The sequence below is a fragment of the Meleagris gallopavo genome, chromosome 5 (assembly GCF_905368555.1).
Source record: "Meleagris gallopavo chromosome 5, MGAL_WU_HG_1.1, whole genome shotgun sequence".
Lineage (NCBI taxonomy): Eukaryota > Metazoa > Chordata > Aves > Galliformes > Phasianidae > Meleagris > Meleagris gallopavo.
The window spans coordinates 22308203-22334084 of record NC_139408.1 but is presented as its reverse complement, the minus strand read 5'-3'; the positions used below and the strand labels follow the sequence as shown (position 1 = coordinate 22334084).

The window sequence follows — 25882 nt, the reverse complement described above, 5'->3', positions numbered from 1 at the left end:
CCCACTGAGAGCTGTGTCTTGAATTTATTCTTTGACGTGGAATTCATGTGTCATCGCTCCATGGACTGTTGATTTGACTCTGGCTCCTAGTGGTGACACACGTCGTCACTGGTAATGATGTGATTCAGGAAACTGTCACCTTCAGCCTCACACTGCTTCAATAGGTCCTGACAAACTTGCATATGGTGTTCTTTCTATTCCTATTTGAGGATTCGTGGAACCCACCTGGAACAACCTTTACAATATTCCAGTATTGCCACCATCATTTCCAACACATTGAAGCTGATACTCAGCTCTGCACACAGTTCCCTGGTCATAATCCGCTGATTCACACAGACGAGCTCATCAAGACTCTCTTCATTTCATGGTGTGACAGTTGTGCATGGCTGTTCAGAATGTGACTTGTCTTTCACATCACTGTGTTGCTGAAACACACTACCCACTGCCTCATTGTGCTCATATCCATTGCTTAGACTCCATAATGTTTGGCAAGCATCAATGTCAATGGGCTCCTTCTAAGAGACCTCTGCCTAAGGTTCTCCCTTTTCACGACAATTATCAACAGCTTCCAACAGCAGCCTACCACCTGCAGAACTCCCACCAGTATGTTCAGTTGTATTCTGAACAGCCTCTCACATTTCCTCCCAAGTTTCATTGAGAACAGTCCTTCCATCTTGTTGCCTACTTCTAAAAGTGAAAAGGTTTTTTTATTATTATTATTTTTTACATTAGATATCCTTTGCTTCATTTCCTTCCAGAATCTTCTTGTTAGAAAACTGAACAGACTTTAGAATCAGATCACTGCAAGCCTTCTTTTGAACACTCCTTTGTCTCCTAAGTAAAGACTGTGTTAGGAAATCACTTTTATTCATTAAAAAAAAAAGAAAAAAAGAGAAGAAAACAGGGGGAATTATGGGAGAAGACTCAGGCAAAGTAATGGGAATCACTGGTCAGTCCTTGAGTGGATAGGACACGAATTTACTTTGAAATATCTGGGGCACCAAGTGATCAGCTTTTTAGGTAACTCATTTTGCCTAATTTTTCAAGCAGCTATGAAATATAGGGGCAGGGAGAGCAATCTGAACATTTCATTTGTGCTCACATGTCCCACTGTAAATCAAAACATGCAAATTTAAAAAACATTATGGATCATTCCAGTGTAAGAGTGTTTAAATGACACCAGATTCTAATGCTAATATGTTACAGTTCACTGAGCAACAGCTTTCTAAAATCTCAGCCTAATTCCTCATTTGTGCCTGGTCTTGTTCATTCAGCATGGAATCCTTCCAGCAGTTGCTTTGCAGCCTTTTAGTCCCAAAGAGTACCTGTTTTTGTGGAAAAGATTCCCTACTGTTGGTTCTAAATACAACTCCTTGCAGCATGGCTTTAACTCCTCTCAGAGCTTTTCTTTCGTCTGAGAGGAAACGTAAGGAAAGGAAAAATCCTTCTCCCCTTAGAGGATTAAAAAACTCTTCAGTTGGTCTCAAAACAAGTTCTATTCCGGATCTTACGTGCAGTAGCTCATCTCTACAGCATCCAAAAGAGACAGTCATTGCTCTCTTCTTTCTTTCCACCTGTCTCCTCATAGAATATTTTTCATCATACACAAGGGACTGTCCCATTTATATTAAAAAGTGTATGTTAAACTATGAATATTACAGGACCTAGATTTTATCTCCCTGAAGAGGTATCTAAGATCAAATGTAGAACTTTGTTTTATTTTATTCCTGTTCTGAATTCTAATATTTTATTTCATCGCTAAAAAAAAAGATTTTTGGACGAGGGTATATCATTCAAGGAGTAATACACTGGAAGAGCTTGTATTTTCAGTTCTGATCATTTTGTTAACTGCTAATCCCCACTGATTTTTCTTCTTCTATATCACTGATTTCAGCATTCAAATTCAGGTAAGCATCTGTTTCAGAGAAATCAGAATGCCCTGTTCTCTACACTTTCTCTAAAACAAGCTCTTTAAACCATTTTCTAGTATACTCTTATTTTTCTTCCAGGTTCTTTTCAGAAAGAGGAACACTGTATTCCAGGGGCTGTGTTACCTTTTGTTATTTTACAAATGTTAGCAAAATACTCCCAGACAGCTTCTATTTCCCTTACGTGAAATGAAATATGCTACTTTCAAAAAACATTAGAAGAATACATATAGAAGTAAACTAAATAAATTACATAGTCCAACGTATGCTCCCAAGGGAGGACGTAGTCAAATCACATTCTCCAGAGATAATTTTCTAATTTGTTCATAAAATGACCGGACAAACTCCGCAGACTAAATATTCATCAGTTTTCTTATCCCAGGTCCTAGAAAATTACCTCTACTGTCTAAAACGATATATTTTTTTTCTGCTACTTTGTGCTTCCTGTTCAATCCACCATGCACCATTCTCTTCTATTTTATATCTGAAGATACTCCCCTGGCAGCTCACTGGTCTTTGGGCTAAATAATTTAAGTTTTTTCAAATCTTCTTGCAATTTACATTTTCCCAGACCTCTGAAGAGTTCTGCTGCCCTTGTCTGCAGTTTCCAATTGAATCGCACCCATCTCTACGTGTAATATCCAAAACTTCACCGAGCCTTCAAAGTGAGGTTTTAGCAACACTGGAAAGAGCAGGAGAAGTGCTTCATTTCTTTCAGGCTATATGTCTTTTATATTTCCTAGCAAGAAGTTTGCCTTCTTTTGCAACAGCATGACATTGACTCATGTTCAGCTTGTGATCTGTCACAACACTTTCTGCAGTTCTTTTCTGCAGTTGCAGCATAGTCATTTGCTTCTCTCTTGCGCTTACACAGTTGATTAATTCTGCCCTGGTGCAGCACCTTGCTGTTATCACGACCAAATTTCATCCCATTCTTTTTCTAAGTATTTCTCCCAACTTACTGGAATAATTTTGAATTCTGATCTTTTCTTGTAGAGCATGTGAGGTCTCACAGTTTCCGGTCTTAGCCAAATGTCATTTACTTACTCTTTTTATTCATGTCCAAGTCAACTAAGAAAACACTGAAGAAAAGCAGATCGTATCTGTCATAAGCAGCCTGTGGCCTGACTAAAGGATTGGCACAGACTGAAAGCAAACAGTATGAGTGCTGAATCTTTGAATATTATTTAAGGAATATCTTCCTGTTCAGAAAATAATGTTTACCCTATTTATAGCCTTCACCTGCTACCCTCTGAACCTCACTGAAGCAAATATTTAAATTAATGATCCAGAACCTCAAATTTAACTTAAATTAAATCTCTCATCCATGCCACAAAAAATCTTCTAATGTGTAAAAGAAACAGAAACAAAAATAAAAGACAACTCTGTTAGAATCTGCTGGAAAGAATGAATGGGAAAGTTGTAGCCAGTTCTCTTCATAGATTTAGGGATGTATTCAAAATATCATAATTTACTCCATTTACTTTGAGTTAAACTAGCAGTTCACAAGGGAAGAGATGCATTGAGGCATTTAGAAGATTTTCATCAGCTAAATATTTTCTTTGCACCTGCCCTTAACCAAAGCACTACAGGTTCCTTCTTCAGAGCTCAAACACCAGTCACAGCACTCGTGAATAGGCACACAGTAGATCATAAACCTTAGTGTACATGGGCATAAAGAGGACCTGGTTTTCCTCCTGACAACAGTGGCTCAAATCTCTCAACTGGCTCCGGCTCCCATTTCAGTAACTGCTTCCATAGCTTCCCCAGATTCTTGTACCCAATATGACAGTTTTCCTGATACTGCTGCTGAATCCCCGACGACAAAACATATACGTGAAATGAATTAACCAGCTGAAGGGTGAAAAAGAAGAAACAGGACTTTATGAATCTGTACTGTTTGCCAATGGAGCTCTAGTAATCAATTATTAGCCTCAGGAGTGGCCGCTTACTGCTCTAATCTGTGATCAGCTCCTGATTCTGACTGGGCTACCTCTGCTGGAAACCTCAGACCTTTGATTAGAGACAGTAGGAATTCCTCCTTTCTTCTCTAACCTGTATGGAGGATGTATGCATCTAGAGAGAGGCTTTACCAAAACAAGAAATCACTCAGGGGGATAAGAGTGATTGAAAGAGAGACAGCAGCACAGCATTTGCACATTACTGACTTATCTCATTTGAACATCAGGAAAATTCCATTTCTTGGCAAAGGTAAAGATTTAGGAAAGCTGAAAGGAAAACTTAAGTCCTCATTTATCTGTGCTTGGATATCCTGGGCAATGGGATCTATCAAATCAGAAAGAAAGAGCTAAAGCTTTTCAGCTCTGCTGAGTGAAACCTGGAATCAATCAGGCAGATTCTTTTACTAAAGCATGACAAACTATCAAATACCAAGCCTTAATGTCTTCCAAGGCAGTATAAGGATGCAATGTTACAGACTAGTCAATAAGATGTAGTTCTAATGCAAGTTGAACTTCATTCTCTTTAACTATGCATCTTTGAGTAAAATGTGCACTTCATGCTTTGAGCAGTGAAAAAGAATAAGTGAGTGGGAGAGTTCAAGAGTAAAACCTACCAGATCCTAATATCTGACTTCAAATGCTGGTAACAAAGCCCCAGACATTAGCATTTTTAAGATTCTAACATTTCAATCTAATCTCATTCTAATCTTGCCTTAGAGTCAAAGTAGCGATGAACATCTCGTGGGAGAGATTTCTCAGCTGAGAATATTCTCAGGGGTACTTCCCATCTTGAAAATGTATCATTGCTATCAGATTTGTTTATTTCAGCACTCTCTGCCTATAACTAACCGTAAGAATGTAAAATTTTAGCAGAATGACTAAAGATCACTGCACGTTCACTCTTGTATTAGCACTAGCCTCTTTTGGTCTTCACATTCTTGGGTGCTATGCACACAAGATGCAAAGTTACATCAGCTGTCTACAGCTCTGGCATACAGCATTTCTCTTTGTGTCTGTGTCCATCCAGATTACTGTCTGATATACAAATGAGAATTCTAAGAACCAGAGATCAACAATTGGCCTTGCTGCTATTTGAAAATTTGTCTACTATTGAAAGAGAGAATGTAAGCCCTGCTTGATTGCGGGTCACAGCTACATTTCAACAAGTAAGGCCGCTGGCCTCTGTGGGTCAATCTAGCCTCTTGTACTTAGAAAATACGAATGGTTCTGCATTTATCAATGAGTATTATCTGGAGAACATGGCAAAATGAACAGATGATCACATTAGTAAAACACAAATAACCACAAATGAGATTCCCAGTTTTGTCGCCAAATCTCTGTTTCCAGAGTGTTTAATTTCTGAACCTGTTTCTTCATCAGTAAAATAGCAAATGTCAACCACATGGACAACTTATCTGATTTAAACCAATGCCATCCTGAAGCCACAGGTTCTCCCTTACGGAGACCAAAAGTACTTTTGCGGCATTAACTCTCTGAGACAGAAAATACAAAACATATTTCCAGATCCTTGTCCACTAGCCATTCAAGTACTCTGGTTTCAGCTTTATTGCAGCTTTCTAGAGGTGAACAGAGGGAATGCAGAGGGTAATGCGCCCTATTGGGAATCCTCACTCTTCCCTGACATACATTTTACTGCTATAAATTAACCCTTAAGAATGGCTACATGAAGCAAACAGCTGCTGTGCGCTTAGATCGGATCACAGACTCAATGGCAAAGTATTTCAAAGTCTTGTTACACATCATCTCCCTGGAGAAGAAAGCTGCAGAAGGTTGCAATAGCATCAGAATGAATAATTGAAGCAAGGCTCATTCAGTATGTGCATAATGAAGGGTCACAACGCTGCCTCCCAGCCAGCTGGCAGAGCAGAAACTCACCGAATGCCTGGTAGATACATCATCTGGGGGTGCTGACCCACTTTGTGGGAGTGGGTTGAGGAGTTGGCATTGGGATTGTCAAGTACACAGAGAACGAGTGAGCTAGATTATTTGGTAGAGTACTGTATAAAACAGAATCAGCTCCATACGCCAGTCTTGGGAAAACCCATGGGACTTAGTTCCCCTAGGAAGCTAAAGCCATCTGAGAAACTGCCCCTCGGGAGATTTTTAAGGATTCCCTTCCCTGTGGCCGGCCTTCAGGAGGTTCTTCAACCTCGGCTCCAAGCGGGACCACGATTTCACGCCCGTCCCCATAAACTCTACCCATTTAATAAGAGTGGAAATTAGAAAAATAAAAATAAAAAGAGGGAAAAGAGAGGGGGCTGATTGAGGCATTCCCCGTTAACCCGTTGGCCGGTCCAGCCTCTCCGTGGGGACGAAGAGGGACCGCAGCCCATCCTAGCGCCCCTCCGCGCCCGGCTCCCCGTGGCTCAGACCCGGCAGCGCGTCCCGAGCGCCCGCCCTCGCGGGACGGACGGCCCCGCTGCCACCGCTCCGCGTGCCGGCGGCCCCCGCAGGCTCCTCCGCGGAGCAGGCCCCCTCCCGTCGCCCCGTCCGGCCGAGGGGTCCCAGCCCCAGCCCCTTCCTCTCCAGCCGCAGCCCGGCCTCGGCGGCAACGGCTGTCCCGGCCCCGTACCTGCGGCCGCTGGCGGCGGTGGGCGGCGCGGGGATGGGCGCGGGGCCGCGGCGCTGCCTGCACACTGACAGCTCGGGAGCCGCGGCGGCAGCGCGGGGGCCGGGGTGGGGAGGGGGTTCGGGCACCCGAGGCTCCGGCGCCGAATCAGTGGCGGGAGGAGGGCCCGGGGGCGGGCGGCGGAGGGGAGGGAACGGCGGCGGCGGGGCGAGGGGTGCGGAGCTGCTGTCACCGCGGTGGCGGATTGGCCTCGGGAGGCGGCGCAGCCCGCGGGCCCCGGGGCGGGGGAGGAGGGAGAGCGCGGCACCAACGGGCGGCGGGGCGGGGCGGCGCCGTGAGGGACGGGCCGGGATCCCCGCTGCCTTTCTCGGAGGACAGGCTCTGGGGAGCGGGCCGGGCGTGTGTGCTGGCCGCGCGCCTCGGCGGGTGAGCGGGAAGCACCGTGTTCGGGTGGGCGTCTGACGGAGAGCTGACGGAACGGTACAGCTGGGGGAAGAGAGCGGCTTTTGGTGAGATCGTGCTCTCGTCCGATCTTCTACTCTGAAGATTTGTGGATCCGAACGGATCCACAATGGAGCAGCTGCATTATTTGGTTCAACAAAAGCTCTTATCTATCCCTAGAAAGCTCGCCTTGCTTAGGTCATCACATAACAGCGAGACTGCTGCTTGTTCCTTTGGAGATCTGTATTGATTTTTGCTGACGGCAAAATAGCAGGCTTTGCACACTGCTGCTCTACCCTGAAGAGCAAATTTGGGGGTTTGTAAAGCACATTTACTATTAGCCCAGTAAAACCATCTTATGTTGACTTTCAGGAAGAACATGTGAAGATGGGAATGGTTAAAAAAAGTTCTGGCTTTTCAATACCAGAGTTCTTTCCCTCTGCTGTACCTTGCATTTGGAGAGAGATAGATGTCAATGTACTAGTCCTGGAGCATTCCTGAGGGAGCTGGTGTTGCTGCTCCTAGGGAATGCTACAGCATTTGTTGCCCTAGGGCTGCTTTCACCGGTTGTAGCATGAGAACCTTTCTCCCCACACCTATTTCCACCCCACTCCTTCCTTCCCTTGGCATCATAGCTCACCTGCACCAAGGTACCAGGAACAAGGCCAATCCCCACCATTCACAATGGCAGAATGGAAACAGACAAACAACAAGGGAATGGCTTTCCTCAGATAAAGAGGACTGGCAGGTGAGATGAGCAGAACATCATTTCATGCTATTTATGGTGTCTTTTCCCCAATAACAGATCTAAAGCATAGTGCACAACATTATATACATGCCACTGTGCCTATCCTTCCCAGCCATCTATGTACCAGTGTCTGCTTCTGCCCCTCTGTTACATCCTTATCTTTCTTCCCTACACAGTAAAGCAAAGGGGAAGATGAGAAGTGGGATGAGGGATGGGAGTTACAGACTAACCCTCATGTGGTTCTGCTAGCAGCTGACAGCTGAACAAAGCATCCTGCACGGGCTCACATCCAGCTGGTACTGCTGGCTAAACATATTTTGTGCTCTCTTGACAGCTTCTTTACACGTTTCATAGGGCAGATTACTCAACATTTAATTTACTGCTCCTGGAAGAATGAATGGACCACTGACTTGCAGGAGATGAAAATGCTCATCTTGAACACAGCCCAGACAAATGCATTCCTTTAATCATCTAGCAATGATAGCCATGATGAGTAATTTATCAACAGTATGATAGTAATGTTATTCTAAATGTATATGTTGTGGTCAAAATGATTGAATACCAAGATACTAAGTATTGTAAGTTAGGCACATACTTAGCACTGTCCTGTGCAATCCATGGTTTTAACTTCTGCTCTGCTTCTGCTGGCTGTGCTTCTGCCTCCAGCAGTTTTTTCTTCTTACTGGGGCAATACTGCTTCATGCCTTCTCTGCTTCAGCTGAGGGGAGGAAGAGGGCTGAGAAATGGGCTGTGATTCCACTCATAGCAACCAGTGGATTTGCTCTTTTTCCGTGAAAAAGTGTTTAAAGAGAGCTGAGCTGCCTTAACCGTGGGTCCCTAGGAAGGAGGCAGAAGAAGGTTTTGGTGGGCAAAAATGGAAAAGGGAAGAAGGAAGTGTGCTAGATCTTCCAGTGGCATCTCATACTGTAGCCCTCACTGCAGATGGAAGTCCTCCCAACAGGGATATATCTTTTGAAGCCCCATGGGAGTATTGTGGTGCCTTTTTTTTGTGTGTGTGTGTGTGTGTGTGTGTGTGTGTGTGTTAGTGTTGTGAAAATTCTTATGGCATTACTAAATGACAATCTTACAAGTGCTTTTCCAGTTTAGCTTTCTTCATTTTCCATAATCCTTAGTCAAGGCTGCTTCCCATTGTCTTTGTTTTCTCTTCCTGTTAATGTTTATTCCTGCCTTTCTTTTGAGATATCAGGTGTAGCCTGTGTGACAATCTGTTAGCAGAACCCAGGTTTTCTGCTGCTAAGTCATCCTGAAATGGTCTTAGCTGGAGTTCAGGCTTTCTGGTCTTGATGTGTATGTACTCCTTATTATCATTTTTACTGCTGTTGATAGCGCCCTCAGTAATCATTATGTGCCATATTTTTAATTCCTGAACTATATTGTTACTTCTGGTGTCTTCATACACAGAGGCATTGCCCTTCATGCTTCATTCAGTATTAATGTTAGCACTTCTGTTCTCTACAGAAGCAACCTTGCTCTGTTGTAAATAAAAATGGATACTTAATTTTCTAAAGTACTGGAGAGACAATTGACTTGTGAATTTTTGGTGTCTGATACATATGCCCACCTTGTAAAATTTTGTCTGTTTGAAAAGTAACTTGATATGAAGTCCAACTAGGAAAACAGTAAATGAAGGAGGAATAACTTGAAGAAATAATCTCTACATTTCCAAACTGAGTTTACAGCCACTAATAATACAACTTTCACGATGGGAAACATCAGAGTCAGTTATGATTCAAACAAACCTAAAGATTAAAAAAAAATCCCAAGAACATGTAAAGACTCGCTAATAGGTAAACTAACTTTATTGGCTACTGGTGGAGTGTATATTTATTATTGATCTGGAAACTGCATGATCAGCAGATAGTATCACTTAACTTACATTGAAGTCTCTCAACAGCAAATATAAGATACCATTAGTGATTATACTGAGTAAATAGATAACAGGATTTTTTGAGAGCTCACCTGCAAATCCTGTTCTTGGAAATGATGGTATTTGATGAGCCTTTGCTTGGCTTGTGTCTTTTCATGGTCTGGAACTTGGTGATTCTGAGTGGTCTACTTAAGGGACATCTGCGTATTTTTTACTTTAGAAGAATGTAAAGCTTGTGTCTTGGACTCACTGATCACATCAGATGTTTGGAGTCTGTACTGTGAGGGCAGAAAGTTAAGAGGAGAGAAATTCTGAGTATATCATTTTGTTGAAATTTGGAGTAGGTCCACCTAGGAAGACAGGTCAGAAGAAAGTACGATTCCTTTTGCAAAAAAGTTGTTCTCTGCCATATGCACGAATGATGAAGGAACAGCAATTGTGACCAGTACTGGATATGCTTGTTCCCTTTTTGTTAAATGAAAGAGGTGCACCTAGTACAAGCCAGCAGAAGTGCAGTGTGAAATATACTCTTGGGATTGAAGTGTGATCCTGGATACAATAGGAGCAAATTGATATTCTTTAAATGACAAGATTCAGAAACCATTGACAAGGATCATCAGAAAAAGGCTCAACAGTCAGAAAACACAAAAAAGCAGAAGCCCTTGTAGCAGACTGGCTACTTAAAACACAAGGTGAAAAGATAAACAGAAAATGCTCAATTTATGAAATGGTGTTAGATGCTCAGCAAGTCACCTGCTGAGGAACTTGTCTGGCAAAGTGGAACAGAAAATTTTAGGAGGTACCTGACAGGAGTTCTTGGAAAAAGGTGAGCAATAGCTGCTGGTGACTCCAAGACAAAAAGGGCAGATAAAGCCAACAGCACAGTGATAACAGGGCAGCATGCTGCAATTTTACTGCACTTGACAGACGTGAATGCTCATCTTATTCACTAGAAAAGTGGCCAGAAGGATGTAACATTGACAACAGAAGAGGAAGACAGAAAAAATATTGTTTGAACTCAGCGTATGGCACACATAAGCTGTCAAAAGAATTTAAAGAGAAGAAACATTTTGCTTGTTCATCTTCTAATGCTAGAGTCTGAGGAACCAGGATAAAAAATGACAGTTTTCCTCTTTAAAAAGAAATATGATATGACTGGCAAGACTGAAGTGTCAGGACAATTCTCATGACTGGAATACTGAAGGCTCACATAACCTAAGTAGGAAAGAAGGTTATAATTTCAAGAAATTTAAAATTCTACCAATCATTTCTCTATGACCAAAGGGGAAGAGAATGTCAAAAATTCTCCTGAAGAAATACTAAGCATCTCCCCTTATATTTGAAGTAGTTATCAGACATCAGAGAAATGTACAGCTCTGAATTCCACTGGGGCACCTGCAGACGCATACAAAGGCCTTGGGTTAATGGATTTCACAGTCAAATCTATCTAACTCAGCTAGAAAGCAACCAACCAACCAATTGCTTTAAAACAGTTTTCCTAAGAACTAATCCTATCTGAAAAATGAAAAAGAAAACAACACCTTATATTTTCTTGTCTCTTTTTCCTTAGTCTTTGTCTCTTTTCCTTGCAACTATTCTGGAAGATTTAACTCTTTCACATTTAACCCTAGAATACAAGTTAAAAACATAATAAAGTCTGGAATGCTTATATTCTTTAATAAAGCTCCAGTTTCAACTTCTAAAGATGAGAATTATTAGCATATACAGGTAGGAAAGATTAACAATACCACTGTTCTTGTATCCATGCAAAAGTCCAAACAAAATTCCACAATTAGTGAATGATAACTATATAAGCAGAGTGTGTATGATGCTTTTTTTTACTTCCTTAATGTACAAATTATTAACAAAAACTGTATCCAGTGATAAATTCAGAATTTTTTTTTTAGTGCTACTAAAATTTGCCTGAAGTTAAGAACACATAGAGCTTTCTACAAAATAATCTTTCCTGTCCAAATGAAAATAATATAGTTCTATATCTCAAGGACACTATGAAACCATATTTAAGCTATCCTGTCCTCTGCATACCTATTTAGGTGTACTTAGGATTTTTCTACAAGTTTCTTGAATTAACTTCTGAATTTCTTGGGCATTTTCCCACAATATCTAAAATTACATTTCAAATCTAGAATGTTTACCTGAAAATATGAGCATTAAGCTCTTCATACTCACTCAAAGGTTAAAACTGGAATAGAAAATGAGTCAAAAGCACTGAAAGAAATCTTTGCAGGATCGATCAACCTTTCGGTTACTCAGTTTTTCATTATTTTTATTTGACAATCTGCATATTGTCAGAAATCTCCTCATATTGCTCACGCCTGTGTGGGTTTAAGATTTGTTTGTTCATATTTTAAAATCTTTTTTAAGTTAACAATTTTTTCTTACTATCAACTCTCCCTTTTGCATGCTTAGGATTCAGAATCTTTCCTTATAAGCTGAAATAATAAAATAAACACCCTGCAAAGCTGTCTTTCCTGATAACTGTGCACCTGGGAATTTCTGAGCCTCTGCAAATATTGCTGAACAGAGATAAGCAGTGCTGCTCTAAGAAGTAACCTCTAACTCTTGACGATTTATTGGTCCTCAAATTGGTCCTCAAATGTTTCATATTGAGTATTTAAGCTGTTACATGATGACTCGCATTAGGAAAAAGATTTGTCTGAAAAATAGTCAAAGGTAAAAAAGAAGGTGATTCATCATCTGGAAAAGTTCCCTGCTTCTGCTCATTGTGCAGTTGTCCCAGCATGTGTCAGAAATTGGGCATGGTCTAGGACAGCCTGAGGCAGAACTGTCATTAGAAGAAATGTTTGTCAGCTGACAGCCTCAAACACACACAGCCTCCCACAAATATCATTTTAGGCTTAAATAAGCCTTCTGGATATGCTTAGGTAGCATTTTCCAGTAATTTTATATGGCTGCAAAACTCCTCTAAATCTGAAATCCCAAGCCAAATGATCAGCATCATACACACTACAGCTTTTCAGGGTAGCCCTTTTCACTTTCAGAGTTCTCAATTTAGCACTTAACTGTATCTATGGAGATAACCTACCAGTTTGCAAGTGTGTTAAGTCATTATTTTGGGTGAATAATGACACAACAGAATTGTCTGCAATAAATTACCCTTCTATACTACCCTGCCCACTCAACAGAACACAGCTATAAAGTCTCATTTCTGGAGCAATTATTTCTTTACTATATATTTTTATTTTACATATATATATTTACTACATTTGCTGTGAAATAGCAGACTCTTCCTTCCCTTCTGTTAAAGTTGACTTTGATTGAACCCCGTACCACCAACAAAATCCAAGCCACTCAATGCATGTATGTTCCTGAAAAGGACAAGTCGTCAGATGGCAGCAGCATCCTCAACTGCATTTCTTTATGGACATTACAGATCCAGGAATAAAAGGTGGGTATAATTGCTATCACTAGAGAAATTTAGGAGTGTATGGGTACAGCACTTTGAAGACTTATTTTCCACTTTACCCAGAGGAGTTCCTTAAAAACTCGTCCCATTCAGTGAAATCTTTGGTGAAAATCCGATTTGTGATACAAATGAAATAAAGACAGTTTATCTCTGATTCTATTTCTGTATTTTCTGATTAGCTTTTGACTCACTTGGCAATTGCAGCATGGGTCTGCAAGTGTTTTCCAGATAAACCAGGGAAACCTTTGTGAAAGCCTGAAATACTATAGAAGATTACCTGTAGTGTAGTCTATGCACTCGTTTCTTGGTGCCATGCATATTACTAAAGATTAGGTCCCACAGAAATATACTGACTAGTGAAAAACTGAAAACTGAAACTCTGAAATTGTGAAATTAAACTGCAGTAAGAATTTTAGTTCAGCTCCCTTTGGTTCTACTTTCTGCTGTTAACCTGGTTTTCTGTTTGGTCTTCTTTCCCTATGCCTCTGTCAACCCAGCAAGAATGCCCTCAAGTTACAGTGGTGCTAACTCTGAATGCTTTTATCTTTATTTTTATTTGAAAGTTCACATACACATAACACTCGTTGAAAATGTGTACTTTTTTTTTTTTCCAGCTGCAAGACTTTGCGATACATTGCTTCAGTGAAACTGAAAAACAGCCTCGGTAAAATGGTTCTATGCACCTTGACAAAACACTGAAGAAAAACCAACAATCTTTCTTCAAAATCATCTTCACAAAGTATGACTGTATTAAAAATGCGTCTACAGTTATAAATACATTGAACTAGTAGACACATGCCATATAACTGCTGGAGATTATCATCAGCTGGAAACAACTGGTACTGTGAATTTGTATCGCATTGCTTTTTGTAAGCATTACATCATGAAACTGCACACACCTGCACACTCAAGACTGTCCTGCAAACTTTGAAAAAAGAACGAGATCAAAGAAGTTCCATGTTGCCAAATTCTTCTCACATGATGCAGGAAACTGTCCCTTTACTGCATCTGCTATAGCTCAGTGTTTTTCCCAGCTGCACCTTTGCCATGAAAAAGCAAACAGCATATTGCTCAAAGACATCTCCTGCAGCTGGGAACCACCTCCTCTCTCATTCTTGAGACTTGGGCGCTATGAAAGATGGCTCCAAGTCAGTTTCCTCACTCAAAAAGAAGCTTTCCTTCTAAAATATTTAAAGTCTTGTTAAAGTTTTATGAACTGCTCCTATGCCCCTATTTTTTTTCCTGTTTTTCCATTAACTAACACTGCCAACTTTCCTATACAATGGCTATCAGTGCTAAGTTCAACTTACTTAACTCAAGAGGCAAAAAAGAGTACTTTTGTCTTTTCTATGTGCCAGTTCCTTTGTCTTCAAACAAAGAGCTTCAGAATTTGAATCAAAACACTTTCCTGATTTTCAGATCTCTAATTGAAAGCATAGGATGAACTTAACACACATTCCATTCATTATAATTTATGAAAAACTTTCTTTTCTTGTTGCTCATTGAAGCAAAAATACTGAAGTACAAACTGTATTCCATTTTCTTCCAAATATCCTGCCTAACTGGACAGAAGCTGTCATCATGACCTACTTTCTTTGCAATTCTGCCCCTGCCCCTTCCCCCTGCCCACAAAAAGAGAACAATGTTTTTAATTTTATTCTCCGGAGGAAAAGGAAGTTGATCAGATTTCTCCTATTTGGCAGTTTCTAATACTCTTAGAAATTATATTTTACTTGTATTAAACTGCTTAGAACATTCACAGTTCTAAAAATCTAGCCCTTCATATTTAAATGTTTCTTTCCTTACCCAGTATGCTCCAACCCACTGAAATCTCACATGTGAATCATGCAGTCTCAGACTGTTAGCTATACAATTCTCTATGCAATTTATTTGTGGAGATCACATACAAAGAAATTATAGTGTGCGTACTTTCAGTGTGCACACCTTGCTATGGCAAAGAACTCAGTATTCCTTCAGCATCTAAAGGCTTAACAATACATGCCCTGGGCATTTGCTGTATGAGTTTTTCTCAGCAAAAATTCACTTTCTCTTAAATAAATGAGTAATACCTTGAGAGAAATGTCTTTGGCATTATGGCCATTCTAGATGATGTCTCTTGAATGTCTGTGCCACTGTTAATCTTCCAGAAATTAATTTCATTTACCATTATTTATCTTCTTTGATTGTATCTTTATTGTATATAAAGGCTTTCCGCACCCAAATCCATGCTTCTATGACCTAAAAACCATTTTGAGGTGAATCTGTTATATTAAACTAAAAAATACCAATCTCAATGTATACAATGAAACTCAAAGGCAAAACTAAGCAAATTAGTCCAGCTAAAGCTAACATAAACGTTTCTTCTCGATTGCCAACATAATGGAAACCAAGCTTTCCCTAAAATAGCCCAAACAATTGTTTCAAATTACTTAAACACAATGGCCCATAAAGCTCAGCTTCCTAACCCAAATGTCTACAGTGAATTAAAAACAGCCTCAAAGTAGCAATGAAATGTCTCCCGTGCTTACTCATCACAGCAAGCAAAGTCATTCCTGACAAATTCTATCAAGTTAAGCTACAGCGACCAGCAGCTTCTTTCTCATCATCCAGCTGTACTGGCGTGTTAAAATTCCTGTCAATTACACAAAAAGTCTGCCCCTCTCCAGGGCGCATCAAAGTTCAAGATAAAACAAAACAGATCCAGTTCTTCAGTACTTCTTTCTCCTATTCGATAGCTCTTTTGCCTGCCAGGGCTGAAAGCAATCTCTCTCTAAAGTCTGTGTTTTCTCAATCGTTGCCCTTGCTTTTAAATTTCTATAAAATTTTTGCCTTTTATTCCTTCACAGAGACAATTACTTGCAGAGCAAGCTAGGTACTTCTGCTTTGCCCTCCAGATCTCGAATATAACAAGACTTCATGGAAAAAAGCAGATATTTTTAATTGGACTGCTGATTTGGCCATTTTCCATGTTAGAACTTACTTGGATAGTTAGAGATGAATCAGTATCTACACATACATATTACTATTTTGTACTCAAATGATTTCTCTTTAACACTTTTAATACAGTGTCTTCTGATACTGTATGAAGCTACACCCAAAGGGGCACACATCACCAAACCAGGTCTGAGGCAGACCACTGGCCAGGCAGGTGGTTCCAATCCAAGGGATAGGGTGTACTGTTGGCTGTAGTGCTGTGCTTTCTCTTTCTGTCTCTCACTATTTCTTTCTCCTTGAACATGGTGACGAATGCATATTTGTTGCTGATTTATGCCAGGGAAATAGAAAAAGATGACTGCTTTGTATTCTCTATTCAAACAATTTGCCCATTCTTTCTTTCTTTGCTTTAATGACTACACAACAACTAATCATGCACATCTGCCTGTATGCCTTGCACAATTAGATATGCTTCTGCTGAAGTGTTTCTTCCTGGTTTACTCATATGTTCTGGTATTTTTTGCCCAGGTGCTAGATTAAGGCACATGAGTCTAACACCTACACCTTGAATCATGCATTTCCTAAACCAGCTTCATGCCCTAGCTGCTGGTTGGGTGGCCTATTCTTAGATCTCATCTGTGCTGCCAACTCTTGCAATGCAATTACCGGTAATGGTTTTTGTCTGTCTTTGAGCCTGCTAAAGAGTGACTTGGGAAGCTTGAACTTTCTCATATAATTAATCCTTCCTGGGTGAAAAGGTATAAGAAAAGTCAAATGGTCTAGTTAGCTTCAGCACCATAGCCTAGCAAGGACAGACATCAGACCTGCTTGCTGTGAGAAACAAGACAGTTCTTTCTCCATCTTCTCAGGTGCTCATACTTTTTCCAAGGGAGTAAAGTTTAAAAAAAAAAAAAAAGAGAGAGAAAGAAAGAAAGACCAAAGAGTGGTAGCTCAGTTCCCTCTTTTGTACTCTTTCTTTCTTCCTTAGAAGATTTGGTTCTCTTGGCTGGTGTCCTTCTGGTGGTGAGTCTATTAAGCAAGCAGGTAACAGCTATGACAGGATCCAACAGCTGAAAGGGCCACAAGTGCTAGTTTGCTAGCTTAGGAGGAATATTAACTAGCTATCTAGCCCCTGTAAGAGTCTAGTAGGAATTCCACCACTTTAGTGGATGAGGTTGAGACTGAAGCAGGCAGAAGGATCTCAAGTTTCTTATGCATTCACCTTGGCAAACGTTTTTTATTACCTACTTTTTTTCAGTAGCAAAATATAAATAGTGTCTATAAATGCCATACAGACACACTCTCTCTGAAAAATCTTGGACTCTGATATATATGATTGGGAGCATACTCATTCTGCAAGTAATTTCAGGATCATGAAGAAAGTTTCGTGTGAAATTAGCAGCAAGTCTCTCAGTGTAAGAAAATCAGAATCAATTGCAAAGGAAAATCATAATGCTTCTTCCTGAAGTCTATAATTAAGGTACGCTTATGCTAGGGAAAGTGATTAGAAAAGCTGAGTATCCTGGAAGATTCATGGAAAGTCATTTCACCTTTTTGCTTTTGTCCTTTTAGTGCAAGAATTTAGCTTCACATACTGCAGACAGGAAACAGGAATAAATGTTGACATAGCAAAAAGCCTGATGCCATACTTCACAAATCATGAGTAAATAGATGGCAAACATACCCAAAGGACTTCTGAAACTGGTCAAACTCATGTCAGACTGACTGGAGTATCAAAGTTATAAAAGATTGGTACATAGGAACACAAAAGAAGTAACAAAATTGCAGCAGAAAAACAACACGTTCTCAAACTATAAATTGCACATAATAGTAAACACTGAAATCAAAGAGAGCGATTCAGATGTGCCAATAATAGACATTTGAGACTCACAGCTTTCCTTGGACCAAACTTAAAGAATAGTTTGTAATGCATTAGCATCATCTACTGGACAGTGCAGGGAATACATTTTGGAAACTGGAACACTAAATACAACGTATAGCAATATTGTATTTATTTAGCAAACCACCTAGAACACGCTGAAGATTTCAAACACTTAAAGAAACCACCAAAAACATATTACAGTTGCTTTCTTTTTGTGAATGTTGATGCATCTGTGGTAAAAAGTGTAGTAAAGACTGTAAAAGAGATTTCAACCTAAGAAATCCTAGTTTCTAGTAGCGGAAAATGCTATGTGATAGCTGTGGGCACAGGAGACATTTCTGAAAATATAATATGGGCATTTAATTGCAAATATAACGTTTACTTACAGGTATTTAATTACTTTAGATGTAGAACAATAGCAATATCATTAATGATTGTTTGTAAACTCCTGCAATAATAACCAAAGGTCTTTGAGTACCTTTAAAAAGAAAACCTGAGGAAGACAATTCACAGTCAGAAAACCGCATTCCCAGCCACCAAAGAGGACAAAGGAGATCAGGTAGTGTCAGAAAAATACACGGCCCAGTGAGAACTAGAAGTCTTGAGATTCTTAGCTGTAATGGTTGCTCACAGTCATGCAGGGAACTTGATGAGATCTCCTGTCCTGCAGTGCCACCTGCCACTCCAGAGCACAGCAGAGCCTCTGCCCAGCTAATTCTGCTGCTACAAGAGGGACTGATGGCACTACAGAGAAGATGATGGAGCCCCAGTACTGCTGATTCTTGTGAGAGGAAATCTCATTCCTTGGGTTTTGCATCCATCAACTATCCTGAGGAATACTGCCATGCTTCATGATGATTCAGAGGAGAAAAGCTTAATCTGAGCAATACAGGAATGTTATCACAGAAAAGATTAGGACATCTTTGTCTAGTGTCCTCTGTGACAGAAGAATCATCATATTGTTGTATTTATACCATTAGTGCATTTAATATGCCTCACGTGGTGTAAAAGTGTACAGAGTACTTATTTGAAATACTTTACTTTCTTATCATAGGGAAAAAAAAATAATGAAAAAACAAATCAGTAATGCTGGAAAGGAAAACGTCATCTTACAAAGTCATAAACTTGCATTATGTAACACTGCACCACAGCCCCAGCTACTGATCAGCTGTGTCTAAATGCTTCTGAATTCACATAAACTGTCAGCTTTTTTTTGTATCTTGTAGCATGAGGATTGACTATAAAATTATATTATGCTTTGATAAAATGATCTTTCTGTATTTTTTTAACTTTAATTTTTTTTAGGATTTAGTTTTTATTTTGTATATGTTTATTTGTATTTATGTATGCTGACATTTGCAGCTAGTACTGAAACCAGTAGGAGTTGTGAACGGTGGGTATCCAAGTTCAGGTCTTTTATTAAACCTTCCACAGAACCTCATTAGATTCTTCAGCCCTGACTGACAAAGAACTGCTTCTTTTCAGCATTTTTCCACTCCTTCCAAAATCTAGAGAGGCTTCACAAAGCCTCATTTCTTTTGAACTGTGTACACAGAGTATAACAGACAGATATTTTGAGCCCAATTAGTAACAATACTGCAGTGAATTCAACAAACAAAGAAAAAGAGTAAGGATGGTCAAAGAAGAATAGCATGAGTGTGTTCTGATGATTGCTTGTGATTCTGTGCAGTTTCCTGGTTGCTAAACTACTAAGGTGCCACTGTTCCATATAAAGAGGCAGAGGTGAATTACAAATGGGAAATAAAAGGAGCTATTTTTACTTTTTTCATGAGCCATCTACCTTATATTAAAGCCAATGTAACACACCGCTTGTACACTTCTGGAATACAATAACAGAAATTGGAGACAGTGGTAAAGTGAAGGGGATGATCAAAAGCACCAACATAGAGTAAGGGCACTTAGTTAACTTTTTAGTTCGTGCAGTTGAGGAACCAAAGTAGAACCTGGCATAGCGGAGGAGGAAGAGATTAGCAGTTGAGAAAGCAAATAAAAATAAATAAAATATAATAATAAAATTTTAAAAAATGAAGCAATCCACACTTTGAATGACTCTGAGCGTATCCCAGGAGCAGAGACTCTAGTTGTGATGGAAGAAGAGCACCCAATGACAAGGTATGGCATGTGGTCAAAGAACAGAAGGGCAGTTCTTTGAGATATATGAGGGAAAACAGAGGATAACAGCTTGCATGTCAGAGCCTTATAAAAATCACTATGTTTAGACTGTATATCTCAATGGTTAGGAGAGTGATAGAATCAGTGTGATTGAGAGTAGTAGGACATTAAAGTCTTATCAGCTCAGGATATGAGCAAGCCACAGAGAGACCAAAGAGAGGACTGCGCAGAGGGAAGGAGGTCGGGAGACACGGGTTAGATTTTTGAATGTCTGGGCTGAAACAATGCCACTCAGAAAAGAGATAGTGGTATGGAAAAGAATTATGCTGGATAATAGCTGGAAAAGAAGGGGAAAAATTATTCCTAGGGTTTGAATTGTGAAACGGGGGCACAAATTAGAGAAGGAAATTAAGTGGAACAAAGGATGGAAGGATTTCTAGAAGCAAGGAACAAGCAGTGGTGTTAAAGGCTCAAGACAAGATGAAGGGGAACAGAGACTCCAGATTTCTTTAGGAGACTTGATAAATTGAAGCTAGAGCACAGAGACTTCCCTTAAGCACAAACTGACACCTCTCTATCTTTTCTGAGGGCAAGATCCAGATACTCTGTCCTTCCTTTTCTTTAGAAAGGCAATTTGCATGACAGAACAAAAAGAAAAATAGCTAAAAATATACTGTGAATCATGGAAAATTGTATCTACTAAATCTCACAGTGTACTGCTATTGCCATAGTAACCCTCATTGCTAGATTACTGCAAGCTGTTTCTTTGCTAAATTTTCCTGAAGCTTTGCCAATTTTCAGTTTGGTTTCAAAATGAAGTTTAATAAAGAATAAAGAATAACACTGAGAACCCACATTGCATCCTTCTATTTCTTCTTTGCAAGTTCTCTCCCAGCCCTTTTCTTCCTCTTTCTAAGAGAAATATCCTTTAAGAAAGAGTTTTCAGAGGCACCTTTTGCCAAAGGTGCAAATGGACTTCTGGTGGGTTTTGCACAATCTGTTAGGATTCTGACTCAATATCCAATTCAGTGAAGTGTAATCCTCAGTTGGAAAAAGAGGTATTACTTACAGCTGCTTTTTTGGTTGTTTTTCTCATTCAATTTCATAGAAAAGTCCAGCTCATCAGTGGTACAGCATTGGATTTCATGAATAAAGAAATTGAAAAATAGCATGAGAGGGAGCAAGAAAAAACAGTCCACCTCTTTGCCCTTCACTGTTTTCCAAAAGTAACACCTTCTAATCCTGATAGCAATCCCCAAACTAAGAATAGTGGAAACTAAAAAAAAGAAAGAGACTTAGTGCATGGATTCATCTACTTCTTTCTCATATTGCAGAGCTGCATTCATTTCATGTGTGCTTCAAGGAACAGAACTTCTGATTCTGATACAGGTAACTTTTCCTCTTTTACCCTGTGGAAATTTCAGGAAACTAACATATGTAATGTGTGGTGCCACGTAGATTATCTGACTAAAAGATCTTGTAAAACTTTGTTAATTAAGCTCACTATAGCATTTGATACCTTGCTGATAACACACAATGAAACACATGCAATGTTATACTTGCAGAGCAATACTGTTGGCCTCTTCTGTCCAAAAGCGGAATCAGCTTCAACAGATTGGCATCCTTCTGGCAAATGTGCATGCTGATGAGCCAAATAACATTCTCTGGCCAATGAGTCACAAAACCACGATGGTCAGAACCAGCCCGTATTTCAGATTTTGGCAATAGACTGATGATCGCTTTGTCTGTGTGATATAGTTCTTTAGAACATAAAAACCAAATGCCTCTCATTCTTTTCCTTAAAGAAGAGTAATGGGGGTGATTGTGGACATCTAGAGGCACTATTAACATACTTGTGGAAAACTAAAACTGTTTATGGGAGAGCTCCTGTGGCAACTGAAAAACCTCCTTGTTAGAGGAAAAAAACTGGGTGAAGAACCAGGAAGTTACTGTTTGGCTTCACTCTTGAGCGTGTTAAGCCAAAGGCTGACTGGTCAAAGAAGCGACCTTATGAGTCATCAGATGCAGAAAGAAACTCTCATGCTTGCCCCTGGCATATGCTGAAATGCAAAAGGGATGTATAATGGGGATGAAATTTCTTTTGCTTTGAGAAGAAAAAAAAAATGTTGAAAATAGAGCTGAAGGCAGAGCTTCTGGTACAAAGGGCTTTTGAAGTCAAAGCTATTAACCTCTTAAAATATGACAGTCCTCCACATAAACTTATTCTGGGCAACAAAAACTTGATTCTCGCTGCTATGTCAGGCTTTCAAAGGTCTTCTGCTTAAATCATAGGCTGTCATGTTTCATCTGCAAAATGGGTCTGTAATACCAATTCTCCTTTACTTTTGCCCCTGCTCCCCCACTCTGGTTAGTGAAGAGGAAATAAGTGAGTTCTCTGCATGTGAAGAGGTACTTTCTCTTTAATAAATAAGCATATAAATACGTACCAGAAATGAGCATCATGAGGGAAAACATGGCAGGAATCAAATCTTGTGCAATAAAACAGGAAGCTGTACAAAATATATGGACAATACCCCCTGAAAGATTCTCTATGTGAGTGTTTCTTTTGCTGAAGGAATTTGGTATCACCACGGAGGTGTACAGTTGTAGCTTTATAAGTCTGGTGGAGCTTTATAAGTCTATGGAGAATAGGAGCCTCATCAGAGACTGACTGATGTCTGTGATAAGTTACAAAAATTCATAAAACACTGGAAAGGTTTAAAAGGGAAAGATATCAAAAGTTCTGAGCAAGAGGTTTATGCAAATATAAGCTCTATCAAAGGAAAATTATGGTATATACTCCTAAGTAGGTCAGCTCTGAATCACTAAATTCATTTTCAGTATTGGTTTAGGAAAAAATATTTCGTATCTTTAATATTTGCAAGCCTCGCTCTATACATATTTACACAAGTCAGTCTAGGGTAAATAATCTTAAATATTCTCACAGCTACTCTCAAAGAAAGTCCAGTTACCCTTGAGCAGCTGATATACAAAAGGTTATTGTTCCAGCACCTATACATATGCTGCTTCCTTGCAATAAAGTCTGAATAACATCTCTTTAACACAGAAGTCTAAAATGAGCATTGGATTCAGGTTCCTAAAAAGTGAGGGAGAGTCTTACATTTAAATTCATCTTTCCAAAGTTGCAAATGAGAATCATCTATTAATGCTGCAGGATGAAAAGCTGTGGATGAAGAGTTGCAGGCTGAAATTACAAACTCCAAATTCCTCCCACACCTACAGTAGATGCTGTATGACCTGTTCAGCACTACCTGGAGGAGATCCTGGGGTTACATTTCCAGTCATAATAAAAGATATAAAGAAATTGGAGAAACATGTCAGAAGTTAATATGTCATAGTATTGTAATTATAAGGCTAAGATTCTCACAAACATTCATAATCTGTGCCTTCTTCCTACCCTGTGCAGACACAAAATTGTCACAGTCACTCCCACATATTAAAATGTCTCTTCAATTAACATTCCTTGTCAAAGTATGTGGCCAGATGACACACACTGTGGTGTACAAGAAAAGGAAGTTTCTCAACAGAATAACTGAACTGATGGATCTGCTTTCTTTTGTTGTATTTTATAATTGGGCTGACTTTGAGGGAGAAATCCTGCTTTATGCAAATAGTAGTCCATGTAATAACATTTCCAAAGCTACATCCTATAAAAGCCAGAAAAAAGGAATTTTCCTCAGCAACGCATCCTCGATTTGAAGCAGCATGGTGAGCTTCCTTGGAAGTTACCAGAGAGGGAGGCAGCAGAGAACCCTAACAGAGTTAGGTTTCTATATTCGGCACAAGAGCAGCAAATTTCACCATGGTGTAGTTCAGTTAGAAGCCTCTAAATTAGTGAACATTCTGGACTCTTTGATCTGGTTTTCTAATGCAACAAACATAATTTTGTGGTGAGGAGAAAGACGGCTCCTTGTCCATCTCAGAGGTGTTGGCATGCAAAGGAGTCAGCCTGGAGCTACTGAGCAGAGGCACACAAGCACTAACTACTAACTCAGTAAGTCATGCTGTCTCTCAAACAGTGAAGCAATCAGAAAACTAGGGACCAATCTAGGTGTACTCAGGGACTGAAAGAAAGGAAAAAAAATCTGGGGAAACAATTCTGTAGGTCACAGGAGTCCATTATTTTTGCTGTTAGCAGAACAACTTCTTTGCTAAAATGACAGCAAGTCAAGGGCTTTTCTTCAGTCTTCTCTTACATTTTAGAGTCCTTTGTTGCAGAGGAAAGAATAAAAATGCAAAGCATGTTTCATGCTTAACGGAGGGCCTTTAGTGACATTCAAAAACTAGAATTCCCAAAGCAAACATTACCCATTGAACATCAGGACAGTTACTGAGAACTTGCTTTAATATCTCAACTGTTTTTTTCTTCTTTTCAGTTCTCAAGTTTCTTGGGTAAAGGAGTTGCAAATTTATGAGACTTGACCTGATCTAACATGTTCCTGTCATTAGAGGTCAGCTGTGCACTCATTCTGGCAGATGTATGCAATGGCACACCACTGCAATGCTAATACATTCATACCATTTTCAAGTTTTTCTTTGAATTTCATACAGTGAATCCAAGTAAGCAGTAGCTAAGTTCTGAATTATATTCCATTTTTATCATGGTAGTGGGTTTTAAATTAATTTACAAAGTAGTGACCCGTTCCCAGTCATATAAACTCTAGTTAGTAACTCCACCAATGGCCCTTGAATTGCTATTAATTTCATGCACTTACAGAATTTGCAATGCTTACAGTCTGATTAAAAACTTGAAATGCTGACATTTTAGGAATAGTACTTAAAGGGGGTCTTATAATTAGCAAAATTTCATCTAACAAATTTTAATTTGGAGATGGCTTTGCAAATTTGGATGTTAGAAATAATTCACTATTGAATTTCTCATTTAGAGACTTTCTTAGCTATAAAAAGTGAGCTATTAAAAATGATTTAAAATTTTCATGGCAAAAGGAATTTAAAAAAAAAAAGAGGAAATCAGGAGGCAATAAGAAATTCTGATTTCTTGAGAGAGTTTCAGGAGTTTTTTCATAGGATTTTCTGACCAAGCTTTGCGTAATAGCAAAGACTTGATGACCAATTAAATCCTTTTTTATTCTCTGTAGAAGTGTAGAATCTGGCCAGAAGCCTTCAACAGAATCTAATCTCAGCCTTAAGAAACTGAAGCTATAGTTGTGTCCAGATTGTAGCTCTTTCTAACTGAATCAGTGGGGAAGGGAATGTAGTCAGTATAAATATTAGAATTTTCATCCAAAGACTTGCAGCACTTTCTTAGAGAAGGTAACTACGGCTGAACAGCTAATGATAGGAGGTGATATCATTAAGCCCATTAACAAACCTGCCATGGCAGACGTCGAGTCGCCTGGTTAGCACAGGAGACACCTTGTTCATACAGGTTATTTCTCTGGAAGCAGATGTCCTTTCATCAGCACATTGCATACAGGCAACAGAGGTCCTATTGCATCCTTCTGCTTGTTCATCTGAGTGGTGGTTATCAGTTAATTAGCCTTGGAAACCTCTGTCTTTCACAATGATTATCAGTTAACGGCAGTTGGGGGTGAGTGGCTGTTACTGCTGTCATGTAAGGACAGTTCTAGAAAGGCTGCTTACAGGAATATGAAAAAGTGCTGAGGGGCAGGGAATTTGACTGGATAATTATCATTTAGATTGAAAAAAAATACTAAAGTGGATCCTTGATGCTCAGGGAGAACACCATTTCTTTTGATAGTGTGGTTCCAAACAGCACACAGATGTTTCCTTTTTCCCTAAAAACAGAATTAACAGGGACAATGGTTTTCTGAATAATAATAATAAAAAGTTAACTGATGTTAAAGGTGCTTCTTTGAACAGTTGATGCATTTCTGAGGCAGACAATATGCAGCATGAGAGATTGCTTAGAGCAAGATCTCTGAAA

At 39.6% G+C, this 25882-nt stretch overlaps 1 protein-coding gene across 3 annotated transcripts in view; it reads right to left on the bottom strand.

Annotated features, from left to right (window-relative positions):
• The window catches only part of C1QTNF4 (C1q and TNF related 4), a 38363-nt gene extending 12908 nt beyond the window's left edge, over positions 1-25455 (bottom strand). Inside the window, exons 1-2 of one of the 3 annotated variants that reach the window (XM_085224635.1) lie at positions 25307-25455; positions 9649-9834 (exon numbers count right to left, since the gene is read on the bottom strand). Coding sequence is in view for 1 of the 3 variants with exons in the window: in XM_085224634.1 (XP_085080760.1) it covers positions 25307-25313 (7 nt within the window). In the remaining 2 variants the exon portion in view is untranslated. Of the gene's footprint in view, positions 1-6482; positions 6640-9648; positions 9835-25306 lie in introns of those variants that run through there. The other 2 variants (XM_085224634.1, XM_085224636.1) reach the window with 2 other exon arrangements.
• Positions 25456-25882: the final 427 nt, after the last annotated feature.